The sequence below is a fragment of the Astyanax mexicanus genome, chromosome 16 (assembly GCF_023375975.1).
Source record: "Astyanax mexicanus isolate ESR-SI-001 chromosome 16, AstMex3_surface, whole genome shotgun sequence".
Classification (NCBI taxonomy): domain Eukaryota; kingdom Metazoa; phylum Chordata; class Actinopteri; order Characiformes; family Acestrorhamphidae; genus Astyanax; species Astyanax mexicanus.
Genome location: NC_064423.1, coordinates 40,541,402 through 40,568,963, shown reverse-complemented (window position 1 = coordinate 40,568,963; position 27,562 = coordinate 40,541,402). Strand labels below are relative to the sequence as shown.

At 38.1% G+C, this 27,562-nt stretch overlaps 1 protein-coding gene across 1 annotated transcript; it reads right to left on the bottom strand.

Annotated features, from left to right (window-relative positions):
- copb1 (COPI coat complex subunit beta 1) lies at positions 1-27,562 on the bottom strand. The gene is made up of 22 exons (XM_049465388.1): positions 27,450-27,562; positions 25,501-25,655; positions 24,983-25,212; positions 24,624-24,793; positions 22,792-22,906; positions 22,580-22,672; positions 21,040-21,177; positions 20,824-20,943; positions 19,563-19,670; positions 18,505-18,651; positions 17,580-17,725; positions 15,898-15,994; positions 12,538-12,698; positions 11,280-11,400; positions 10,952-11,179; positions 9,539-9,718; positions 7,735-7,879; positions 7,011-7,130; positions 5,579-5,724; positions 3,768-3,857; positions 3,510-3,665; positions 1-327 (listed from the first exon to the last, which is right to left on the bottom strand). Exons 2-22 carry the CDS (start codon positions 25,589-25,591, stop codon positions 268-270), a joined length of 2,862 nt encoding a protein of 953 aa, XP_049321345.1. The 5' UTR covers positions 25,592-25,655; positions 27,450-27,562; the 3' UTR covers positions 1-267.

Below are 27,562 nucleotides of genomic sequence, written 5' to 3'. Positions count from 1 at the left end.
TGTGATGTGGAGTAAAGGTTTATTGAAACAGAATACAGATTAACGAGGAGACGATCCTCTCAGAGTGTTTAAGAAGAGCCGTGTTGTAGAAACGCTGAATAATCCTCTCACGCATATTTCACAGGATTACCCAGTAAAACGGGCGACTCAGTGGAGACAGGACAGACAGGAGACAAGAGACAGAGGACACAGGAGATAAAGAGAACCACACACAGAGCTTCCAGGTGAATCCTCACTCAGGTGCAGAGCCCAGGTCAGCCTAAAGCTTTAGGAGATGGTTTTCTTCTGGGAGAGGTTGATCTTGTCACCCAAACTCAACGCCATACCCTGAGGAGAATAAGAATAAGAAAATATTAGAATATTATGGTCTATTTTCATATATAAGGTGCACTGGATTTTAAGGCGCATTAAGCGACACTATTAAGGATGCTACATCAAAGTGAGCAAGGGTGTCGCCATGTTTCCCTTCTAATGGGAAAGCTGGGGGAAATGCCCAAGTAAACAAAACTAATTCTTAAAAAAAAAAAAAAAAAAAAAAAAACATTTTTTTTAAAGTCAAACGAGTGCTGGATGTTAATCTACACAGATTTCTCTCCTGTAAACTGTTTATTTATTTAGTAAATAATAATTTATTTAGTAGTTCATTCACTAGTTAATTCATCTACTGTTTACGTATCTTTTGCACTGCTTAATTTAATTTAAATTATTATATAACTGTGTATTTGCACTTTCTGTTTGCCTGACATCAGTTATCCTCACATTATGCACATCAACTGGTGTTCACTGTCTATTGTGTTCAACTGCACTACCTCCATTCTCCATCTCCATTACACACACACACACACGAAGACTGTACATTTACACTGTATATTCTATTTCTTATTTGATTGTATTTATATGTATCTTTATATTTTATCTTTTTTAACTTTGTGTATTGTGTAACCTGCTGCTGGATGCCAAGAATTTCCCCCCGGGGATCAATAAAGTATCTATCTATCTATCTATCTATCTATCTATCTATCTATCTATCTATCTATCTATCTATCTATCTATCTATCTATCTATCTATCTATCTATCTATCTATCTATCTATCTATCTATCTATCTATCTATCTATCTATCTATCTATCTATCTATCTATCTATCTATCTATCTATCTATCTATCTATCTATCTATCTATCTATCTATCTATCTATCTATCTATCTGGGTGAGTAAAGTGCTTCCATTTAATTACAGTAAGCCTAGATTTTTTTATATTTTATCCAAGGGTGAGCGCTAACCACAGCCTCAGTTAGCTGTGCTACTCAGCTTCCTTATACTCTGTTATTCATAGGAGTATATTTACTGCTCCTTTCAACCTGACCGGTAGAATTCACACATACAGTGCCTTGCCTCCTTGAACTTTTCAACCTTTTGCCACATTTCAGGCTTCAAACATAAAGATATGAAACTGTAATTTTTGTGAGGAATCAACAACATGTGGGACACATTCGTGAAGTGGAACGAAATGTATTGGATATTTTAAACCTTTTTTAGAAATAGAAAACTGAAAAGTAGGGCGTGCAATATTATTTAGCCCCCTTGCGTTAATACCCTGTAGCGCCACCTTTTGCTGTGATCACAGCTGCAAGTTTTGCAGCTTGGGGTTTGTCTCTATCAGTTTTGCACATTCTTCCTTGCAAAGTGAGGTTGGATGGAGAGCGTTGGTTTGTGATGAACAGCTGTTTTTTTTTTCAGCTTTTTCCAGAGATTCTTCATTAGATTCAGGTCTGGACATTGACTTTCTGCCATTCGAACACCTGGATACGTTTAATTGTGAAGCGTTCCACTGTAGATTTTGGCGTTCTTCTTTCCACGTTTCCATAAAGGCCACATTTGTGTAGCGTACAACAGATTTTGTCCTGTTGTCCTGTCAACAGTGTCTCCCACCACAGCTGTAGATCTCTGCAGTTCATCCAGAGTGATCATGGGCCTCTTGGCTGCGTCTCTTAACAGTCTTCTCTTTGTTTGAGCTGAAAGTTTAGAGGGACGGCCGGGTCTTGTTTAGTAGATTTGCAGTGACCTGATACTCCTTCCATTTCAATATGATCGCTTGCATGGTGCTCCCTGAGATGTTTAAAGCTTGGAAAAACATTTTGTATCCAAATCCAGGTTTAAACTTCTCCACAGCAGTATCTCGGAGCTGACCGGTTTGTTCCTTGGTCTTCATGATCAAGTCAAGTCAAGTCAAGTAGTTTTATTGTCAATACTGCATATGTACAGGACATACAGAGAATTGAAATTACGTTACTCTCCTTCCCAATTTTACAGCAAGTACAGATAATAGATATAATAAAGGAGAATGGGAGACACTATGTGTACAATACAGCAGGGACACAAATAGACATACATGAGACAAAAACAAGGTGCAGTGGTGTGGGGGAGGAATAGATATATAAATATAAGTAAATAAGTAAAAATAGATATATAATTATAATATAAAAGAGTGGGAGACACTATATGTTCAATACAGCAAGACACAATAAACATACGTAAGACAATAGTGCAATATTGATGGTGATTGAGATGGAATGACAGTAAAAATAGTAAATAACAGTAGTGCAAATACGGTATATGGTATATAGCTTAAGGCTGGTAAAGTGAATGGGTGCGTAAGTCCTTAAAGTTCACAGTTTAAGTGGAATTAAAGTGCGTATAGACAGTGCAAGTATATCAGTAGTGCAGGTGTTGTGTAGTGCAAGTCCGTTTGGAAGGGACCAGTACTTTGTGTATTGTAGTGCAGAGTTTCAGTACTGTATTAGTGGGGGGGTCAGGATGCTGAGTGAGTGTGTGCTGGGGGCAGGATTGGGATGGGGGGTAGAGCAGGAAGAGAGTTCAGCATCCTCACAGCCTGATGGATGGGGCTGTCCTCGCCCCGAGACTCCGCAGTCTCCTCCCTGATGGCAGCAGGCTGAAGAAGCTGTGTAGTGGGTGAGAGGGATCTCCTGCCAGACGGAGGGCTTTCCGTGTGAGGCGGGAGCTGTACAAGTCCTGAAGGGAGGGGAGAGAGGTGCCAACAATCTTCTCAGCTGCTCTCACGATGCGCTGGAGGGTCCTGCGGCAGGATGCTGTGCAGGCCCCGTACCACACGGTGAAACAGCTGGTCAGTATGCTCTCGATGGCCCCTCTGTAGAAGGTGGTCATGATGGGGGTGGGGGCTCCAGCTCTTCTCAGCTTGCGGAGAAAGTAGAGACGCTGGTTTGCCTTCCTGGCCAGTGACGCTGAGTTGGTGCTCCAGGAGAGGTCCTCTGTGATGCTCTCTTAAACATGCCTTAAACATTGTGTCCCACTTGTTGATTCTTCACACAAAAAATTACAATTTCATATCTATGTTTTAAGTCAGAAATGTGGCAAATGTTTAAAAAGTTTTGCAAGGCACTGTAAGAACTGAACCCCATTAAGAATTTTTGGGATGTTCTGGAGAAGATCTGTGCAGTTAAATTAACATTTTTTTGGTGAGTGATTTACCTGGCTCTTTGCCCGGATGCGGATGTGGCCGTTGACTGGAGCGTCTGGACCCAGGTGGATGGGTTTCTCAATGCTGACGTTTGCCAGGGCGTCCTCCCCGAAGATAGAGCGAGCGTACAGATTAGCAGCCATGAAACCACAGATCCCAGAGAGAGCCTGAGGGTTTAAACACAATCCAGAACCTCATTAACCACCATGTTTCTGTTAGTACGATTTAACAAGCTTTAAGTGTAGCTATAGCTAATATTAGCATATTACCTTCTCAGGAGTTAAGCACTTCATGTTGGTGGAGCCGAGGATGTGCAGAAGATACTCGTTCAGGTCTGAGATGTTGGTGTTAACTGTAACCTTCATTGAAGAGGAGAGGAGAGCAAAGTTGGTAACATAGAAATGGGCATCACAGCCTTAATATTTAAGATAAATATAGCCAACATTGTCGATTTAGGCAGCGTGGGCAGTGTGCCAAGTCCTGCTGGAAAATGAAATCCGCATCTCCATAAAAGTTGTCAGTAGCAGAGGGAAGCTGTAAGATATGAAGTGCTGTAAGATTTTGTGGGAAAACAAAACTGCACTGACTTTAGACTTGATAATAAAACACAGTGGATCAACACCAGCAGATGACAGACATGACTCTCCAAACCATCACTGATCATCAGTACATTTTACATTTCATTTAAAGGAAATCAAGGGAGCAGAGTCTGGAGGAAGAGAGGAGAGACACACAGTCCAAACTGCTCGAGGTCTAGTGTGAAGTTTCCACCAATCAGTGATCAGGATTTCATTTTCCAGCAGGACATGGCACACTGCCCACACTGCCAAAAGTACCCAAAAAAGTCACATTTCCTAAAATATTGATGTTTGGATTTTCATTGGCTGTAAGCCATATTCATGAACAATTAAAGAAAGGCTTAAAGAATTAGAGATCTGACAGGTGCAGTGCAGTAATAAAATCATTAATAAGATTAGAAAAGAATGCACCTATTTACATATAGTGTACAACTACAAGCACAAACGTTTAGCTTGTCAAAAAACAGCTAAAATTGATTGGCTGATAGCTTCCTTTCATTTAAGATCACTTGTAGGTTAGGGACCAATAGATCCTGTGAACCAAATATCAACTTTATAAAATGTATGGCTGCAAAGAATCCTGCATCATTAATATCGCCCCCTATTGGCATACATGAACATAACTTCATGTTTTTTTTTTTACCACAAAATCTTTTGGAAACATTTTTTTTTTTAATTTTGAGCAATAGACAGGTTTGCAAAAAGTAAATTTTGAATATTATTGCAAACTAACAAAGAACAAAGTAGGCGGAGCCTAATAGTTCTATCAACATTTCATGCTTGAACTATGGTGTCACATCAATGTCGAAAGTCGGGGGCACAAAAATACCAGGTAAAAAATATTAAATGCGCGTTTTAGTGTTTTGCATGTATTAATTTACTTCTCGCGAGCGCAAATGTGAAACTCGTGAGCAAAAAAAAAAAAAAAAGGAAATCATGTGGGCAATAAAAAAAAATATATATCAAAATATGAAAGAGCTTCATTTCTCTTCTTCTAGGGTGTTTTTCCCCTCAACTACACAATTGTCTTCGCACACTATGTGCATTATCTGCGGCGGCAAGTGTGGTTTTGACAGTTTGGGGGCGGGGTCAGCAAATGCCATTGGCCGATATCTCCCTGGAAAATGAAAAATTAAGCTTGGGAGCGATATTTAGATTAGTGTGCACACGATTCTATTTTTTTGTTTGCGAGTTTCTCATTTGCGCTTGTGAGAAATAAATGTATACACGCAAAACGTTAAAACACGCAGGTACATTTTTGCAAGCATGAAATGTCGATAGAACTATTAGGCTCCGCCTATGTTGATTTTGTGCAAACCTTCATAATATTCAAAATCTATTTTTTTGCAAACTTGCCTTTTGCTCAAAATATGTAATAAAATAAAAAAAAAGGATCTATAACTTTAAAACACTTGATCGTAAAAATACGAAACTTTGCATGCGATGCCATATTAGACCCCTAATAACCGTTTTGTCTCGAGAGTGTACAGCCTGTTTGGTACCTTGTTTTCCCACTCGAACTCCGCCCACATCTGTCTGAACTCGGCGTCTGTGCAGGAGGCGGGCTGAATGTAGTCCATGATGTCGATGTGAATATCACTGAGGACCACGCAGTTCCTGTCGCTGGCTGCTCCCGACACGTCATACACTGCAAACCATCCCATAATAATATCAGTATTAAACAATGAACATGCATTAATACACTTTCTGATCAAAAACATAAAAAAACCAAGAAGAAGATTCGAGTATAGCAGTCAAAAGTTTGGACACGCCTTCTCATTCAGTGTTTTAATTCCTACATTCAGTAAATGAATAGTAAAGTGATTCAGTCTATGAAGGAACACATAAGAAATCATGTAGTAACTTAAGTGTTAAACAAACCAAATATACTCTGTAAAAAAGCATTTAGGTGCTCTTAACTCTTAAATTTAGGAGCTGTTAACTCTGATGAACTCTTACTATTCCATCCCTCCTGGGGCGGGCCTGATGAGAGCCAGTTCCATCATTATAATGGTTCTGATATTTTTTCCAGTTACTGCACTTGGGGTTTATTGTTTTTTTATTCTTCAAGTAATTTTTATTTTTTATTTAGTTGAGTACTTCTTGCTTCTCATAATCTGGATTAGGGGTGGGCGATATGGCTCTAAAATAATATCACGATATTTCAGGGTATTTCTGCGATAACGATATACTTGGCGATATAGGAAAACTAAAATAATTCATTCATTTCAGAAATATAGTATAATAGTATAACAGTATAATCATAATGTGGTCAAATAAATAATATAGCATAAAATAATATAATGCAGCAAATAATATTGCAGAACATTTAGTGCATGCATATAAACTGCAAACTAAAACTTATATTATACAATAAATACACCTAAAGCTTCACAGTAAATAATAGACTACTTTTAAGACAGAACAGCCCTATTATCACGATATGGATTTTTAATATCATGATATTTCTGTGTAACGATATATTGTATACGATATGATATTGCCCACCCCTAATCTGGATTAGAACATTACTATAAATATTCACTATTCACTGTATACCTGTAACTCTACCTCTTCACTACTTTACTTTAACTGATGCTCTCAAACACTTTATTAAGAGACAAGAAATTCAAGTAATTAACTCTTGATGAGTTCAGCACAGCTGTTAACTGAAAGCCCGAATTCCAGGTGACTCTACCTCATAAAGCTGACTGAGAAAATCCAGCAGAGATGTTCAAAATGAATGAGACTACTCATGTCTGCTATTAATTAAATACGCTGGGTCAGAAAAGTTATCACTTTTTGTATTTTATGATGCAGAAGGTGAGGAAAGCACTGTTACGCCCTCTTGTGGTGCATTACTTTATTAATGAGTGTAACACCAATAATAAAAATAATACTAACAGAATGTTGGCTAACATCTAATACACGTACCGATATTCCCAAATATGATGCCGTTCTCTGTAGAGGCCACTTTGACGTTGGCTTTGATGTTGGCGAAGTCGTGTGGAGCCAGAGTGAGAGGAGACGGCTTCTCCACCAGTTTAAGATCACCTAAAAATATAAAAACACCAGTTTACTTAAAACTAGATCCATTTACAAATCAATTAATCAATCAACCTTTATTTTCACTCAGGGTAACCCTCATTTACAATGCTGCCGAGCATTCATAACATCAAAGGGATTGAAAACATTTAATAACAAATTTGAAATAATATATAAAAAAAAGAAAAAAAAAAAAAAAAGAAAAGAAATATTAATTTTAAATACAAATTTAATATATATAAATAAAATATATATGTAAAACAAATTTCTAAAATAACAAAACAAATTGACACACAAAAATTGAAAAAAATTCTAAAATATAAAATAAGTAAAAAGATAACAGTAAAAGTAAAGTAAAATGTTAAGAATGATAAGAAATTAAGAACAAGAAGGAAAATAAAAAAACAAAACGTAATAATAAATAAATAAAAATAAATAAAATAAATACAAATAAGAAACAAGCTGCATGTGACGCAGTAATAGTTAGATTAGAGTGTAAATCAGTTGAAAATATACGAATTATGATGATAGTTCAATACATGGCTTATTACTGTGACAGAATATATATAGAAAAAGATAAACTAATAAAAAAAATTATGTAATAAATATGTACCCAGTGTGGCCAGTTCCAAAGTGCAGTTCTGTAGAGTGTCACTGGTTTGATTGACTACCAGCACATCCAGGACAATGTCGTACTGGTTGACGTGGACGTAGGCCTCGGCGTAGACCGGGTCTGAGAAACCCGTCAGCTGCGTCACCTGCAGAAAAACCCAGCAAAACACATAAAATCCTGATATTAAAGAGGATATTATTATTTTTACTATTTTTATACTAGGTTAGAATAGGTCTATGTTCTATACAAAACCCTTTCAGTATGAGCTGTTTAAGGGCTTGGTCACTTTTATGCAAATAAGCTGTTGCTGACCACACCCCATCTTAAAAATTAGCTTTTACCACACGTTAATTTTAGCTTAGAAAAAGCGACTTGATGCTAAACTGCAATAAAGGCACAGATCTCTACATCTCCCTCATCTGCTGACTCTCTACAGACAATAGATACAGATCCCTCCCTCAGACGAAGTCTGCTGGATAATCCTGTTGAGTACTGTCTAACATCCATAACCAAAATTAGAACATATACATATATACACAGCTCTGGAAAAAATGAAGAGACCACTTTAGTTTCTGAATCAGTTTTGTGTCAAATGTTTGAATAAAATGAGCATTGTTGTTTTATTCTATAAACCAGCGTTTCTCAACCTTTTTTATATCACGACACCCTTTAAATATATGCGAGAAGTCACGGCACCCCAGTTTACGGGGGGGGAGGGGGGGGGGGGGTTGGGGGGGGTGCTGGCGCAGTACTTCAGTTGAGAAGGGGGGGGGTTTGGGGGGTGCTGGCGCAGTACTTCAGGTGAGAACGAGGGGTGTTGCTGGCGAAATATGAAATAAAATAGCGCGTACATCGCGTGGGGGACAAAAACTCTACAGTGTGTCCCAATTTAGGGGCTGCATCCTTCTGAGTCTGTATTAGAAGACAGATTGCGTCACAGCTGCGCAGTAATACACCGCCTCTGTGGGTCGCATCCTTCAGAGTATGCTGCCTGTGAATTGGGACACACCCCGACACGAGCTGACTCTGGAAAGGAAATATGCACGTGAGGCGCAATATTTTGACGGCACCCCCGATGAAGCCAGACGGCACCCCAGGGTGCCGCGGCACCCTGGTTGAGAAACACTGCTATAAACTACAGACAACATTTTTCCAAATAAAAATATTAATATTGTCATTTAGAGCATTTATTTGCAGAAAATAACAAATATGAGAAATGGCTGCAATAACAAAAAAGATGCAGAACTTTCTGGTTTTTAATCACAGTTTTTTTTTCATGCATCTTGGCATCATGTTCTCCTCCACCAGTCTTACACACTGCTTTTGGATAACTTTATGCTGCTTTACTCCTGGTGCAAAAATTCAAGCAGTTTAGCTTGGTTTCATGGCTTGTGATCACCCATTTTCAATTTGCTAAAATCAAAGAAACTCATCATTTTTAAATTCAAGTAATTAACTCTTGATGAGTTCAGCAGCACAGCTGTTAACTGAAAGCCTGAATTCCAGGTGACTCTACCTCATAAAGCTGACTGAGAAAATGCAGCCAAGAGGTGCTACTTTGTAGAATGTAAAATATAAAACAAACAATTTTTTAGAGAAGTTGTAAATTTGTTTTAAATAATGGAAAAACACTAAATTTAAGGTGTGTATTGTGTATATCCATCTAGGCCTAACAACAAGAAGATTTTAATCCACTGTAAACTGAAGCACAGCGCCATCTGCTGGCCCAACACCTCACATTACACCTCCCTGCTCTCAGACCCTGTTCTGAAAGCTCTTCCTCCAGAACCTGCTGCTCTGGTACCTTGTTGAGTTTGGAGGCGAGCGGGTCGGCTGCCTCCTTCCTCTGCGTGTTCCCCATGGCTGCCAGCAGGCTGAGCTGGAACTGGTCCTCTTTAGAGGTCATCTCGTTCTTAGCCGTCAGCTGCATGAAGGAGATGGGGTCGTCCGCCTGCACCGTCACGTTACGCTTCTCCGACTCTTTCTGTGGATCAAATCAGAGCTAAAACTGAGAACTGGAAACACAAAACACATTCAATAACTCTTATCAGCTTTAGACTAGGGATGTCCCGATCTGAGTCGTCTGATTTTGAGCATCTGCCGATCCGATACTTTGGAAACGCAGTATAAAAAAAATAAAAAAATAAATTGTCCATTTTGTTTGTTTTTTATATTTATTTTTAATTATTATTATTAAAACAATGGTATTTAAACATACAAAATTACTACATGGACATATAAATTATATTCCTATTTAAAAATGCATATTTTCCTAACAGTGAAAAAAGTCAACAATTCTGTTATTTATCATAATTTAAATTATGATTTCTTTTTTTAATATGCTGGTGTTTTCCTACATAATATCAGTGTAGGGTGGTTTACTAAGTCTGGCAGACTAGATTTAGATCTATAGTATCTACTACTGCATCTCAAAAAATTAGAATATCACTGAAGTTACTTTATTTCAGTAATTCAGTTAAAAATGTGAAACTCATATTACATTATATAGATGTATTAAACACAGAGAGCTTTTATTTATTTTATTGTTGATGATTATGAAGCTTTCAGACAATGAAAACCCAAAAATCAGCGTCTCAGAAAATTTTTATATTATATAATAAGACCAATTGGTATTTTTGGGGCAGTGTGGGCAGTGTGCCAAATCCTGCTGGAAAATGAAATCCACATCTCCATAAAAGTTGTTATCAGCAGAGGGAAGCTGTAAGATATGAAGTGCTGTAAGATTTTGTGGGAAAACAAAACTGCACTGACTTTAGACTTGATAATAAAACACAGTGGATCAACACCAGCAGATGACAGACATGACTCTCCAAACCATCACTGATCATCAGTACATTTTACATTTCATTTAAAGGAAATCAAGGGAGCAGAGTCTGGAGGAAGAGTGGAGAGACACACAGTCCAAACTGCTCGAGGTCTAGTGTGAAGTTTCCACCAATCAGTGAATTATTAAAAAAATGGAAAAAAATGTTATATAAGTGTTGCTGCATATTTTTTTTGTACATTCCAACTTAGAAAGATGTTGGGAGTATTCAGCACAGCGACAGTGTCTCAGTTTGAAGAAACGGAAACGTGGCTAATAAAATTAGGGGATAGCTCCATATAGCTCCATTCACACCGGAGTCACTTAAAACACCATTACAGACTAAACAACCACAAACGAAGATTATAAACCCAATAAAAACTGTGTTCGGACCTTCTGAGAGAGCTTCTCCTCCTCCAGGCGTACGGCGAGCATGTGGGACAGGGACCGGCGGCACTCCTTGTTGAAGATGTCGTTCATCAGAGGCGAACACTCGGACAGCACCTTCAGACACAGCGAGATGCGGTCCACGTCGTCGTCTGTGATCGGCTTCTTCGGCAGAGAGGACTTTCCCAAATGGAGCACGGTGGCCATGATCAGCATAGCCTCTGCCACAAACGACTGAAGAACAAAAAAAACATATATCACAAAATATTAAAACCTGCATTAGAACACAGTTATAAGACAGTCTGATAGAGATGTAACAGGTCAAAGTTCTCACGTTTTGCTTCCTTTTATCCTGAACGATAGCTACGTAGCGCAGGGCTACTTTAGTGAGTGTGGTTGCCAGAGATGCAGCAACGTAGAAATCTCCGTCCATGAGGAAGCCCCTCAGTGGAGGCCTGCAGGACACAGAACAAAGAAATGCGTCAAATAATACAGAGAATAAACTCAAAACACAGATTTCTGAAATCTTCAGAGTTTCCTGAAAACTGTTTATTTGTGTGATTGGAGCACTTCTGTTTATTTACAGTAAGCTTAGATTGCTAATATTATGTATGAGGGGGAGTTTTCAGTTTTCAAGTTTCTCCAGCACTAAGGCTGGGTGCAGCAGCATTAGCATTAGCCGCTAACCGCACTGCTTTTCGCTAGTAAATGCCTCCCGATAGCGCTAGACTGAGAAAACCTGATATAATCAGGTGCGCTTAATAATCCGGTGTGCCTTCAAGTCCAAAAAATACAATATGTATGTAATGTATTTCATTGGAAGAGCTCCCAATATATGGAGTTCTGGAAAATAAAAATAAGAGAGCACTTAAAAATGATGAGTTTCTTTGATTTAACCAAATTAAAAACCTCTGGAATATAATCAAGAGGAAGATGGATGATCACAAACCATCAAACCACCAAACTGAACTGCTTGAATTTTTGCACCAGGAGTAAAGCAGCATAAAGTTATCCAAAAGCAGTGTGTAAGACTGGTGGAGGAGAACATGATGCCAAGATGCATGAAAAAAAACTGTGATTAAAAAAAAAACAGGTTTATTCCACCAAATATTGATTTCTGAACTCTTAAAACTACTTTATGAATATGAACTTGTTTTCTTTGCATTATTTGGGATATTTTCTGCAAATAATTTTTATTTGTAATTTGGGAGAAATGTTGTCTGTAGTTTATAGAATAAAACAACAATGTTCATTTTACTCAAACATAAACCTATAAATAGCAAAATCAGGGAAACTGATTCAGAAACTGAAGTGATCTCTTTATATTTTCCAGAGCTGTACATCTATAAAATCTCATTATAATTATGATTAATTGGTTACAGCTGCTATAAAATGGAACGGGAAGCTCGTGAACCCCCTTTACATCGTCAGAACGAGAGAAATAGGGCATCCTAAAGCCTGACGGTCCTCACAGGAACACGCGTACGAGGACTACAGGAAGTAAAGTGGGTCATTAGGGACTGGGGGTGACTCTCTGTATTTAATCTTAGTCAGGATGTAGACGTGTAGCCGTGTATTTTAGGAAGCTGTACCTGTCCTCCTCTTTCTTGGAGGGTCTGGAGGAGCTGAGGGCGCTCTGAGTGACGTAGGTACCCATCTCTGTGACCAGTTTCTGGGCTGGTGCTGCACTGACCTCCTCCTCAGGCTTCACCTCTCCGGCCTCCTTCTTTATCTCGTTCTCCACTATGGGAATCTGCAACACAGGAAACACAGGAAACAGGAAAACTCAGCTCAGTTACTTACTGATACTCTGTAGTACGAGAAACAGGACAGCCATCAATATTAAATATAGACTACATAATATTATTCATACAGTACAGGCCAAAAGTTTGGACACACCTTCTCTTTTTCAATGCGTTTTCTTTATTTTCATGACTGTTTACATTGTAGATTCACACTGAAGTCATCAAAACTATGAATGAACACATGTGGAGTTTTATGTACTTAATAAAAACGTGAGCTGAACCTCCACAGTCACCGGACCTGAACCCAATCCAGATTTGAGGTTTGAGGTGAGCTGGAGCACAGAGTGAAGAAGACAAAGGAGCAACAAGTGCTAATAAACACCTCTGGGAACTCCTTCCTTCCTTCCTTCAAGACTGTTGGCAAACCATTTCATTTCAGGTGGCCACCTCTTGAAGCTCATTGAGAGAATGTCTCTGCTGCTGCTCCATGTTGTTTAGACACTAAGAGCTCAGTCTGTGCAGTGTTCACTGCTCACATCTGTGCCGCACTTCCCATTAAAAACACTGTGTTTAAAAGCGCAGCTGCGGCTGGAAATCAGCATGCACATTTTGATGGGTGGAAGAGGAGAGCAGAGAGAACTCAGGTCAAAGGACAAAGTTACTCAGCCTTGGGGGAAAAACTCTGCAAACCTTCTCCCTCGTGCGGCTCCTGTCCAACCCGTCCACGGTCGAGTGGACTGGGCAGCGAAGTATGGAAACCACCGGTAGCACATCTTCAAATTAGCTTGAGTGGTTGGAAGGGTACCTACGCGGACTGAAGCCGGGCCTTGTTACAGCTCTGCTAATTACTGAGTAAAATCTGATGCCGTTGAGGAGCTGCTAAATCACTGTGCAAAGTTTCCTAGTGGGACATGTGGGATGTCCTCACACCACGACACCATGATATCCAGGTGAAATGTCAATCTCACAAGTTCATTATTGAAATGTGCTTTAATTATACAGTGGGCTTTATAAGAGTCCTAATGGCCTCTGCTAATTGATAACACCACTGACTCTATCTTCATTAATGGATGTGTCTTTGGTTAGATGGTTAGGGCAGTGGTTAGGGCAGTTTTGGGGCTTTTTATGGTCCGGAGCCCAATGTGCTGTGTTTAGTTGAGCTTATAGTAGGGCTGCAACTAATGATTATTTTGGTAGTCGACTAATCTGACGATTATTTTTTCGATTAGTCAACGATTATTTCTGCCATCTCTAAAAACGATAGAAACAGCAGAACATGAGATTCAAATGGCATTTAAATATCCGAACATTGTTTAAACATGGAAATAACTGATATTTAGTGATTTAATATGTAATCTGTTGTGTTTGGGCACTTTTGGAGACACAAACTTAGTCTCCTATTGCTTTTTTTTTTGTCCCCAGCACTTTGTGTAATGTGATACTGTTACAAATGAACGATTATTCGACAATTAAATTTGTAGTCGACAAATTTAAATAATCAACATTGTCGATTATATCGACTAATCGTTGCAGCCCTAGCTTATAGCCATGAAAGTTAAAGACGTTACAATTAACAAAACTAACAAAAGGTTAGGACAAAACGGTTTTAAATAATAGTGTTTGAAGGATTTTGTATTTATTATCTTTTCTTTTTTTTTGCTAAATTTGTAGGAAATGGTTCACTTTTTTGTGTAATAATTAAGATTCAAGATTCAAGAAAAGCTGTAAAATATATATAAAAAAAAAAAGCACAGCTGCAGATTTTCAGTGCTGTGTGTTAAAGCAGCTTCACACTGCACAGATATACAGATAAACACACTGAAACACAGAATCTACTCTCTCACTATATTTACTTTCTTGTTCCGCGCCAGACAGCTCTGACCAATCAGAGGAGACGATGTGCTTGTGTGGTTTATTTGTGCACATTTTGGTGCGTTTAGGTTTTTATACCCGTGTGAAACTAAACCAAACAGAGGGAGAAATCGCCTCGCTTTGCCAAAAACTCACACAAAGCAATCCAGACTGTTCTCATACAGAGTTCCCCAATGGTGGAACAAACTACCTTCTACTACCAGATCAGGAGAATCTCTCGCTATCTTTAATAAACTCCTGAAGACAGAGCTCTTCAAAGAGCACCTACTCTCCTAACACCTCTAACTAACTACCTTCTACTACCAGATCAGGAGAATCTCTCACTATCTTTAATAAACTCCTGAAGACAGAGCTCTTCAAAGAGCACCTACTCTCCTAACACCTCTAACTAACTACCTTCTACTACCAGATCAGGAGAATCTCTCACTATCTTTAATAAACTCCTGAAGACAGAGCTCTTCAAAGAGCACCTACTCTCCTAACACCTCTAACTAACTACCTTCTACTACCAGATCAGGAGAATCTCTCACTATCTTTAATAAACTCCTGAAGACAGAGCTCTTCAAAGAGCACTTACTCTCCTAACACCTCTAACACACTAACTACTTCTAACCTCATTTCCTTCTTCCCCTCCTTCACTCCTCTATCCTATTATTCCCCTTTGACCTCCTTTTATCCCTATCCAAAGATGTTTTTCCTTTAAACTTATTTTACTTGACTATTGTAAGTCGCTTTGGACAAAAGCGTCTGCCAAATGTAATGTAATGTAATGTAATGTAATGTAATGTAATGAGAAACGCATCTTACTCCAAATAACAAAACTCATCAACTGATCCAGATCATAGAAGCTTTCACAACTACAGGTGGTGAAAACGCTCTTTTATAATCAGAAAATTAATTTCTAATTCAGAAATCCTTACAACCAAGCTAAAATGTTTAGAATAAAGTAAAAAAAAAAAAAAAAAAAAGTTTCTTCTGTCCAATTTATCAGGCATTCTTTGTTCCAGTGCCCCACGCTGACCTTATCACCCCTAAAACATGTATATCAAGTATATAATAGTATTTTAATTAACACAATTAATATAGATATAATTACCCTTTACATTTCTTACATTCACTCTTTTATTTACATTTAAATATCCACCAAAAACTTGACGTGTCTTAAGAACAAGAACAAGTGTGATTAACTGCAAGTTAATCACAGAATATTGTTGTGATTAACTGACACCACTAATAAAAAATGTAAGTATGTACTGAAATATTATCACTGTTCTCACTGGATTCTTAGACATACTCAGAAACCGATCATAAACCGATTATATAGAACGAGCTTACCTCTCCGAGCGACCGGCGCACTTCCGTCATCACGCTCTGAATGTCGTCTTTGGTGCTGCAGTATTCTCCCAGAATCCACAGAGCTCCTCTGTAAATTCTACAGCAGGAACAAACCAGAAGATTAACTACTAACACAAATTCAGTTATATAACAATCAATACGAACAGCTACGGCTAACAATTCTGCAAATATAGCACCTGTTATAGATTATTAAATAAGGTAAAGTAGGATTAGATAGCTAGACAGACACACAGACCGATGGAAAGAGTCTCTCACATAAGTGAGGAGACCCCTCACATTTTTATAAACAAGTCAGCAATGCCACCTCATGGCAAAGAACTCTCTGATGATGTGAGAAACAAAGTATTGCTGCTGTACATAAAACTGGCCTAAGCTTTAAGAAGATTGCTAGATTGACAGGGTCGACCAAAGAAGTTGAGTCCATGTGTTCAATGCAATATCTAGAGATTGGCTGCCAGTATTGCTGCAGAGGTTTAAAGGTTGGAAAGTGTGGAACAGATTTCAGGAGATAAATGTGTGTAGATTAATAACCAGAACTTGTTTGACATTGAAGAAAAAAAAAAAAAAAAAAAAGATTTTTTAAGAATTACAGTTTTGGTGACTTAGGCGCTTCCCCCAACAGCAAGACGTGTGGAATTACATTGTTGGGTCCCTATTATCGGCCACCTTACATTTTGCCTAAAATTCCCAGAATTAACTGAAAAAATATGTACACCTGAGCATATATTTTATTAACAACAACTCTTAACATGATACTGGTGGTTGATAATGTGTGTAATAATGTGTATTTTTGAATCGCTGGGCTTATTTATTTGTGGGACCGCGTCTTTGTCTGCGCTGCCTATTGGAGACATAGCTTAGCGCTTCCAGTGGTGCATAATGACATTGCATTTGTCCTGTGTGGGCATACATACTCTGATTCTGTCAGGAAAACATGGCGCCACCCTTGTTCACTTCAATTTAGGCATCCTTAGTAGTGTAGAACATTAAAATCAAGTAAAAAATAGCCATGGTGCTACAGAAGCACGGTGCATGCTTCAAAGATTTCAATGCACATATTTACAGCAATGTTAGGGAAACTAAAACAATGTTTTATGACGGGAAAGAGAAAGGAAACTGCGCAATAGGTGGTGCTGGCCGTTAATAGGGGCACTGGCCGATAACAGGGGTACCTATTATAGGGGTACGGCTGATAATAAGGTTGTGGTCGATAATAGGGTTACGGCCGATAATAGGGGTACCTATTATAGGGGTACAGCTGATAAGGGTATGGTCGATAATAGGGGCACTGGCCGATAATAGGGGTACCTATTATAGGGGTACGGCTGATAAGGGTATGGCCGGTAATAGGGGTACGGCCGATAATAGGGTGTACCTTTTATGACGGTACGGCTGATAATAAGGGTATGGCCGATAATAGGGGTACCTATTATAGGGGTACCTATTATAGGGGTACCTATTATAGGGGTACGGCTGATAATAAGGGTATGGCCGATAATAGGGGTACGGCCGATATCAGGGGTACGGCCAATAATAGGGCACAGTAAATGTATACTGTTATTCAAGCTCTACCTCAACTATTATACACTGTATCAAAGTGAAATATTTCAGTATTATTACAGGTGAGAGCAGTATTGATCATGCATTATTAAAATCTTTACTTCACGGTCTTGATGGCGTGGAAGACCTCCAGCATCTTCTCGATAATGAGTGGCCTGAGGTTGTCAAATCTCTGGATGGCCTCCCGCACAAACTCCAACACATCAGCTGCTGCTGCTTCATTCGTATCGCTCAGGAACTCCATCAGCTGAGATATCACACAAACACACCACAACATATTAATTTACACATACCTTTAATCCACTATAATACACAGTCAACATCAAAAACAAGAGGAAGAAAAACTTAAAGGCCAGTTTATAACGCACAAACATAAACGCTCACAGCGGCATAGGACACTCGCACAGGCTACGCCATTAGCCCTATCTGGACGGGATTATTTTCTGTGAAAAATATCTCACACTTCTACTCAGTGATAAAAATCCTGCATCCGGACTGCAATTGAAAAAACAGGAGGATCAGTGAGTTTTTAGGTTTTTTTCTCGGTCACATGACATCGCGTTCAGTAGCTCCTCCATTTCCACTCGCTGTTGTGTTTTTATTACGTAGATCTCTGTGGAAACGCGTGCCCAAAGTGTAATTGCAGTGCGCGGCAGTGGACAACCAGCTATTTTATTAAAGGCGAGGAGACGAAACTCAGAGATGTGTGTCCGGACGGGAATAAAATTACCGGAGGACTATGGAGTTCAGAGAAAAACAGTAGATAATTCAGCCTGTAATTTTTTATCCAGAGGACATCTGAGAAAAACACGTACATGATCGTTCTGGACGTAATGGAACTGTGGTATAATCGCAATAATACACTCGGGGTTTGTGTTATAACATGTAATATTTGAACTCCCTCTCGTGTGTTATAGAGCACTCCCTCTTGCATGTTATTCTGTGCGTTAAAGTAATAATTCATGTGGCTAATCAGTAAGTTTTTTTTAACCGATTACCAGCCCTAATCAAAAGGTTAAAACTCACCACAGGAATGACATTAGCAGCCATGTCGGGGAATCGAACGCTGCAGGAGTGCAGAGTGCGAACCAGCAGCTGTCTGTATTTATCCGTGTCCTCGTGCTCCGTCACGTTATTGGTCTTGATCACTTCCTTCTTCAGCACGATCACCAACTGCAGAAAACATAGAGAATCATCATGTTTATACATGTATTTCACTGTAAAGTGACAAAAAATTATTTAAGTTATATTGATCTCAAATTAAAAAAAAAAAAATCTAGGTTTAATAAAAAAATCAATAAACTCTAGCTTTGTAACTGAATTACAATCAAAAAACAGGAAAAATATGTTCATACAATGGTGAACAAAAGTTGTGAAATTAATAAAAAGCTGCATTTTTATTTCAGTTAATCTCTAATAAGGCCCGTCGTGATAAATGTTTACAATTTTACATGTACATGTGCATCCCAAAAAAATTTAATATAACTGAAAAGTTACTTTATTTCAATAATTCAGTTGAAAATGTGAAACTTATACTGTATTATATATAGATGTATTAAACACAGAGTGATCTTTTTTAAGTGTTTATTTATTTTATTGTTGATGATTATGAAGCTTACAGCCAATGAAAACCCAAAAATCAGTGTATCAGAAAATTAGAATATTATATAATAAGACCAATTGGTACTTTTGGCAGTGTGGGCAGTGTGTCATGTCCTGCTGGAAAATGAAATCAAATCCACATCTCCATAAAAGTTGTCAGTAGCAGAGGGAAGCATGAAGTGCTGTAAGATTTTGCGGGAAAACAAAACTGCACTGACAACTTTTATGGAGATGCAGATTTCATTTTCTAGCAGGACTTGGCACACTGCCCACAAGTTGATCTCCATGTGGCTCATTCACATGTTTAACAGCAACTCTGGTTGTGTTTGCATCAGATAGGGTACATAAATAGCTTGCCTAGTAACAGAAGTTACAGACGTTTGTGTATGGCTTGATTAAATGACGTGAAGGACTACAGCAGCAGTAAAACTGTAGTATGTATGTTTAGCCTAATTTAAGCAACGCAGCACACAATTACCAACCTCCTCCACGTTACGGGACGATACCAGGTCCAGAGCCAGCTGCAGCGTCTTCTTACGGACCTCCAGATCCGGGGTGGTCAGAACTCTCAGGATATCCATCACCAGATCCTGAGATTAAACCACAGCATTTAACAAAAAAAAAAGAGAGTTAGTCTATCTGTATTTCTAATTTTTCCTAGGGGAAAATAAAGTATCTAATCTAATGTAATCTAATCCCATTTACTATAACACTTTATTTGGATGGACCACAGAAGAACATACATAGATGCTTAACTAACCCTAAGGTGAAAGTAATGATTATCTATTAAAATGTACCTCTACTCCCAACTTTAAGTATTTACATATTAAGTAACTTTAGTATTTTTATATTTTGAAAGTTTAGATAAAAGTTTGGGTTAAATTTTAGGTTTAATTTAGGTTTTATTTTAATGTCATGGTTGAAATTAGGCTTAGAGTTGGGGTTAGGTGAAGATTCTATGGAACCATGCACCAGGCAGCTTGATTAAGGGCGTGTCAGTGTGTCTTTGCTATCGTAACGATGGGAAAAGTACACCTTGAGCAGCTTGAAACACATGAAGAATTAATTAATTCTCCTGATTAATTATGGGTGTGGTTAATTTTGGGCTTAATGTGAAATAAACCAATCAATCATTTAAGAGCCAGGTGCCCTCTGCCTTTGGTGGATTGCTATTTTAACTGCGCAGCCACCTGATAATATTGTATGAAGATAATGTTGTAGCATAATAATATTGCATCATCATAATATTGGTGCATCATGATGGTATTGTATTGTGATATTTAATCATGACAATATCATATCGTGATATTGTATCAGGATAACATTGTATTGTGATCATTTTACAATTAAATCTATATTAAATGGCGCAGCTACCTGCACAAGTCCAACGCTTCTGACCTGCTTGTTCACGAGTGTCTCCTCATCTTGTAAATTTGTTGCGTTGACAATTCACTGCCAAGATAGCAATGAACATCTGCCTGTTGATTTCTGTCTAGGTTGTATTCAGTAAGTCGTGCACCTGTGTTTTCCGTTGCCAAGATATAGATAGCAATACTCCAGAAATGTACCTGAACACACCTCATTTCCAGACCACCACACCCATCAGTGTAGATATATTCAGAACCTCTGTTGCTATTTAAATGATTCAGGTGGTAGGTGTGAAAATAGACTCTTCGCAGTGTGTAAGATAGCAATGAGCGTCACAATGCATCTATGTGATATCATGTGATACCATGTCTTTACCTGCAGAACGCGCTCGTGGGTGGGGTGTTCCTTCAGCTCGATCAGCCGGTCCAGAACTATCAGCTTTACGTTGTTATCGCTCTCTTTAATAATCAGATCAATGTAGCACTGAGCTGCAGCCTGGAAACACAGATACATGGAAGATTTTAAAACGTACAAACGTGAGGTGATGTATTAAACGATCATTAATGATTAAATGGGAAAAGCCTGCAGTACCTTGATGGCAGTGGGAGCACTGGAAAGGGTAACCAGGGTTCCTGCAGCCTCGTACTTCACCGCTGGGCTGGAGGACTGCAGCAGGTTGTAGATGCACCGGATGAAGCGTGCTCTCTCAGACGGGTTTGCATGGCACACCTACATATTAAAACATTAGGAACACATACTTAGGGATTCACGATATTCAGGAGGAGGAGGAGGGGAAAAAAAAGTCACTAATTAAGTCACTAATCAGTCTGTCAGTAAGTCTTTCAGTAAGTAATTTAGTCACTAATCAAGGCATTAATTAAGTCAGTAAGTCCTTTTGTAAGTAATTAAGTCACTAGTCAAGTCAGTAGGTAATTAAGTCACTAATTATGTCAGTAATAAAGTCACTAAATCAGTTAATCAGCAAGTTAGTTAGTAAGTCCTTCGGTAAGTAATTAAGTCACTAATCAAGTCAGTAAGTAATTAAGTCCGTTCTTCAGTAAGTCCGTTCTTCAGTAAGTCCGTTCTTCAGTAAGTCCGTTCTTCAGTAAGTCCGTTCTTCAGTAAGTCAGTGTTTCAGTCAGTCAGTGTTTCAGTCAGTCAGTATGTCAGTAAGTCCTTCGGTAAGTAATTAAGTCACTAATCAAATCAGTGAATAATCAAGTCAGTTTTTCAGTAAGTCAGTTTTCAGTAAGTCAGTATGTCAGTAAGTCCTTTGGTAAGTAATTAAGTCACTAATCAAGTCAGTAAGTCAGTTCGTCAGTAAGTCCTCCGGTATGTAATTAAGTCATAAATCAAGTCATTTCACTAATTAAGTTGCTAATTAAGTCAGTTCGTCGGTAATTCCTTCTGTAAGTTATTAAGTCACTAATCAAGTCAGTAAGTAATTAAAGTCACAAATTAAATTAGAAAGTAAGTCAGTCAGTCAGTAAATCACTAATCAAGTCAATAAATCAGTCACAAATTAGGTTAGTAAGTCAGTTTGTCACTAAATCAGCCAGTAAATCAGTCAGTAATTAATAAAGTCACAAATCAAGTCAGTCAGTAATTAAGTAAGTCAGTAAGTTAGTCGGGATATTTAAACTTTTGTATTGAAGCCAAATGTAACTTTTGAATAATTACAAGTTTACTCTTTTTGTACTGTAATATCAGAAGCATATAATGTGGTCTTAAACGACAATATCATTCATCACAATTATTTTTAACCAACAAACATTGTTGATATACAAAGATAAACAAGACTTAAACTAAAAGACACAAAAGAAACTGAGGCACAGTTAAATTAGTTTTGACATTGTGATAGACTGAGATGTTTTAAAGGTGCCAATACAGCATAATAATGGTGCTCTGACTGATGCTACAAGTGAAACACTGCCAACATGAATTATACCGACATTATTAACTTTATTTTACTTATTCCTGTAGTAAATACAAACAACACTAAAGCTAATCCAAAATATAATGGAACAGTGGTATAATCACAATAACACAATATCAGTGCCATTGACTCACATTATAATATAACATATTATATTATAAAACATATTATTGCTTAATTAACTCCTTTTCTCACCTTATAGATTAGCTCCACAATAACAAGCTGCAGAATGTCTCCGAAAGTGTGGACCTGATCGATGCAGGTGCTGAGGTAATCCAGGGCTCTGTCCTGAAAAGGCAAAAAGAGGCAGGAATCAATAAAATCAGACTGTTTTTATCAGCGATTCTGTTTTGCAGTGAAAACTGTAACTAATGCGTATTGTTACTCTGGGGTGCAGCGCTTTGTACCTGGTCAGCGTGGATCAGCATCATAAACGCGTTTCTCTTGCAGCTTGCATCTTTTTCATTTACCAGAAAATCATGAATCAACTCTGGGGCGTCTGGGATCAAATTCTCGAAGTTCCTGAATCAGGAGAAAATATATCGAATAAATCAGCGTCAGGAAACCCGACGAACAGTGAACACAGTGCAAACGCTCGGATTAATGATGCTGGCTGTTTTATACAGCAAAAGAATCAGTGAATACTAAATTAAAATATCACTTTATGTTCTTTTCCCACATATCTTGAGTGGTCTGCACTGGCTATTTATTGCTAATTTAATCTTTTGCGTTTAAATTTTACTTGATTTCTTTTTTATATAATGATTAATACTCTATAGTAATACTCTAGAACCCTAGGAGCTGCAATTATTATTAAAATGTATACAGGTTTGACAGTCTGACCAGTTATTAAAAACAATAGCTATTAATTTTAAGTTTTTAGCATCCTAGAGATATATACCTACAGTACCAGTTAAACGTGTGAACACACCTTCTCATTCAGTGTTTTTCTTTATTTCCTTATTTAATGTATTTTCTACATCGTAAATTAATAATAAAGGCATAAAACAATTAAGGGACACATGGAATTATATAGAAAACATTATATTTAAAAAAAAAAAAAAGAAAAGAAAAAAAGGTGACTTAAATCCAACTGAGACGGGTGATTTGGGATGAGCTAGACCAGTGTGGTTGTCTGAACCTAGAACCCACACAAACTACTTATTTAACCACAAATACTGAGACTTACTTTATTGATCCCAGAGGGATTCAGTCTGTCAATCAATAAATCAGTTAGTAAGTCAACAAGTCAGTCAGTGGGTCAGTAAGTCAGTCGGTAAGTCATTATATCACTCAGTAAGACAGTCAGTTAGTTACTAAAAAAAGTCAATAAGTCAGTCAATAAGTAAGACATTCAGTAAGTCATAAAGTTACTAAGTGAGAGTCCGTCAGTAAGCCACTCAATCAGTAAGTCATTAAATCAATGAATCAGTAAGTCAATAACTAAATCAATAAATCACTACGTCAGTAAGTCCTTATGTCACTAAGTGAGAGTCTGTCAGTAAGCCACTCAATCAGTAAGCCAGTAAGTCAGTCAGTCAGTCAATGAGTCAGTAAGTAAGTCACTAAGTCAGTCAGTCACTAAAACCATAAACCACTAAGTCAGTAAGTCAGTCAGTAAGTCATTATGTCACTAAGTAAGACAGTCAGTCAGTTACTAAGTCAGTCAGTAAGTCAGTCAATAGGCCTTTGTCAATAAGTAAGAACTGAATCAGTAAGTCAGTCAGTCAGAAAATAAGTCAGTAAGTCAGTCACTAGATCAGTCAGTCACTAAATCCATAAACCACTATGTCAGTAAGTCAGTACGTCCTTATGTCACTAAGACAGTCAGTCAGTCAGTCAGTAAGCCAGTCAGTCATTAAATCCGTAAACCACTATGTCAGTAAGTCAGTACGTCCTTATGTCACTAAGTAAGTCAGTCAGTAAGCCAGTCAGTAAGTCAGTCAGTCACTAAATCAATAAACTACTAGGTCAGTAAGTCAGTCAGTAAGTCCTTACGTCACTAAGTAAGACAGTCAGTCAGTCAAAGTCAGTCAGTCACAAAATCAGTCAGTAAGTCATTATGTCACTAAGTGAGGGTCCGTTAGTAAGCCACTCAATAAGTCAGGAAAAAAGGTTGGTCAATAAGTCACTCAATAAGTCATTGTCACTGAGATTGTAAGTAAGACAGTAAGTCAGTCAATAAGTCAGTGACTCAGTAAGTCAATCAATAACCCGATGAGGTATTTTGTGTACCCACCTGTAGATGGTGTAGATGGCGAGGACGGCGTTGCGGCGGACGTAGCTGTGGCGATGTTCCAGACAGGCACGGATGGCCGGCATCAGCGGCTCCAGCAGCTCAGACTCCTTCAGCTTACACAGGAAGCGCAGGGTGGAGCCACGGATGAACTCGTTGGGATGCTGCAGGTCCTGAACAAACAAATCAGCACATTTCAGGACTTCAGAACCGTGATATGTCCTGTGATTCCCAACCATAATTAAGAATTTCATGCTCGTATATGTACAATAACTCAATAATGTAAACATTATTACAGGCCTAACATCAACCCATAAGAAAAGTACTGAAAACGAATTGATTTGCTGATAACTGATGGTTACCTTCCTGTAGGCATCACAGACCAGAATCATCTCCTGCAGCAGTTTCCCATCAGGTGTGGTTTTGGGCACAATCTCCCAGAAGACCAGTAGAAGCTTTTTAATGGTGTGGTCTTGCAGAGGGAGCACAAATCTGATGATGGTCATTAAGAGGCCTGGCAGCTTCTCACCATTCAGGATCATGATGATGACCTTCTTCAAAGCCTCTGTTTTGGCTTTTATCTCCCCCTTTTCTGTTTTTTTTGTAACAGAAACAAAAAAATTACAACGTGCATTGTCAGTTTATTCTAAAATCTCAGGCAGTCACGTCATTTGGAACACAATAGGTCACACTCCTGCTAGTGCATATTAGAGAGCCAGTGGGCGTAAGCTAATGGCTTAATAATTTTAGATTTAAGCTATTATTCTTTAAAAACATTAAATTGTTTATATAAAAGGTGAATTCATATGAGGTGCATTTGTCATTGTTTATACACTTATTCACAGAAATAAAGAAAGCACAAAACAGGTTTTTTGATTACCTAAATCAGCTTTAAGGCTGACTTCTGAGGGGGGTTCTGAGTCGTTGGTTACATTGATGAGGGTATAACACACATTCTCCGCTGCTGTCATGGTGCCAGACAGATCCTATCCCCCTTCCGGAGACACCAGGCAATGACTGGGGCTACGTTTTTTCCTGCAACAAGAGCAACAACACGAGTGAATAACAACAAAGCAAACCGGTATAAACATAATATTCCCCCAAAAAATGACAATATATGAAGAAATCAGACTTCACTAGAAGAAAAACGAATAAGAATGTAAACAATAGATCATAAAAAGAGATACGCCAACAACTTTAACACGGCTTCTTTTACTTAACAAAATACTTTAAATTGTTCCATATACACTATAAATGGTATTAAAATGCTCAAAATTTAAGTATTCAAAGAGATATTTCTCAAAGGCTCTACTGTACAAGTAACACACAAGTTTAATACTAATTTATAATATTATTCTTATAGCCATTAGTCAATACTGTATTACAATCAACCACAATTACCTTCTTTCTCCAGTTGACAAATAATTTCAGTTCAGTTGTCTTAAAATTATCCTTCAAGTTACAGTATCTATTTATTTATTTATTTAAAAGGGCTATATTTCTGTCCTGTTCTTAAAGTTTATTTGCACCTTGTATCCATATTTGTACTTATTTCTTGTTAATGAACTATAATTTAAGGCTATCAATTATTTATCTAGCTAGTTAATGATGTAGATAGCGTAGGGCTGGTTGTACAAAAAGAAATCTTGATTCTTGAAATATATGAGCAATTCTCGATTACAACATTTAGTTTTTACAAAACAATTTCATGTTTTTATTTGTAAACATATAGCACCATTTAAATTATACATTTAAACCTATAAATTATGACATGTCTCTTCAAACTATCACTGATCATCAGTAAATTTTACATTTCATTTAAAGTAAATCAAGGGATCAGAGTCTGGAGGAAGAGTGGAGAGACACACAGTCCAAACTGCTCGAGGTCTAGTGTGAAGTTTCCACCAATCAGTGATGGTTTTATGGAGAGACATGTCATCTGCTGGTGTTGATCCACTGTGTTTTATTATCAAGTCTAAAGTCAGTGCAGTTTTGTTTTCCCACAAAATCTTACAGCACTTCATATCTTACAGCTTCCCTCTGCTACTGACAACTTTTATGGAGATGCAGATTTTATTTTCCAGCAGGACTTATCACACTCCCAAAAGTATCAATTGATCTCATATAATATTCTGATTTTCTGAGACACAAATTTTTGGGTTTTCATTGGCTGTAAGCCATAATCATCAACAATAAAAAACATGCACTAGTATTACTTAATCTAATTAGGTTATAGCTAGTGGTCCAAAAATTTAACATATCAAATGTGATACACTTGCTAGAGCTTTTTTTTAATTGAGATATGAGCTTACACATACTGCAAATGCCTAAACACCTATTTGTCAGCATATTAGCTAACATATTTCTAACTAGCTAACAGAGCAAATTTAAAACTGCATTAGTTTTACTAGCTTGCTGTTACATTGGTTAGCTTAGCTTAGCATAGCTTTTCCTAGTTAAGCTAACTAGCTAGTTTGCACTAGCTTAGCCGTATTAAAGCATAAGCTAACTAACATCGATAAACATTAGCACTGGTGCTATTCTCAATTAATAACAATTAGTTTAGACGTTTTTAGCACGAACAACATTTTCTAGTACGCAGGGAATAAAAACAATATGATATTTGTTGGTAACTTAGCTAGCTAAATAGTTAGCTAGGTTAGCATTAGCATTAGCTGCTGGTGGTGGTGGCGTCTACGTGGATGTAGAGCGTTAGCTGTGCTCCGTGGCCGCGGTCAGTCAGCGCGCTGCGAACGGTGTGAAATAAAGCATTAAAACTGCGTTACCGCGCTGTTTTAAAGATTCAGAGCTGAACGCGGGTTCCAGTACCTGTTCAGCGGGTCGGCGCTCCTCTCCTGCCCGGGTCTGCGCTCTCCTCTCCGGCTCTGATTCAGCTCAGGATCCGAGTGACGTGGAGCTTCAGAGACCCGGCCACATCAACA

Coding starts and splice junctions, on each gene's coding strand:
- copb1 (XM_049465388.1), bottom strand. CDS start 25,591: ATGACAGCAGCGGAGAATGTGTGTTATACCCTCATCAATGTAACCAAC. Junction 5,725..7,010: donor CATCATATTTGGGAATATCG/GTACGTGTATTA, acceptor GATGGTTTGCAG/TGTATGACGTGTCGGGAGCA. Junction 3,858..5,578: donor AGTTCGAGTGGGAAAACAAG/GTACCAAACAGG, acceptor TCTTCAATGAAG/GTTACAGTTAACACCAACAT.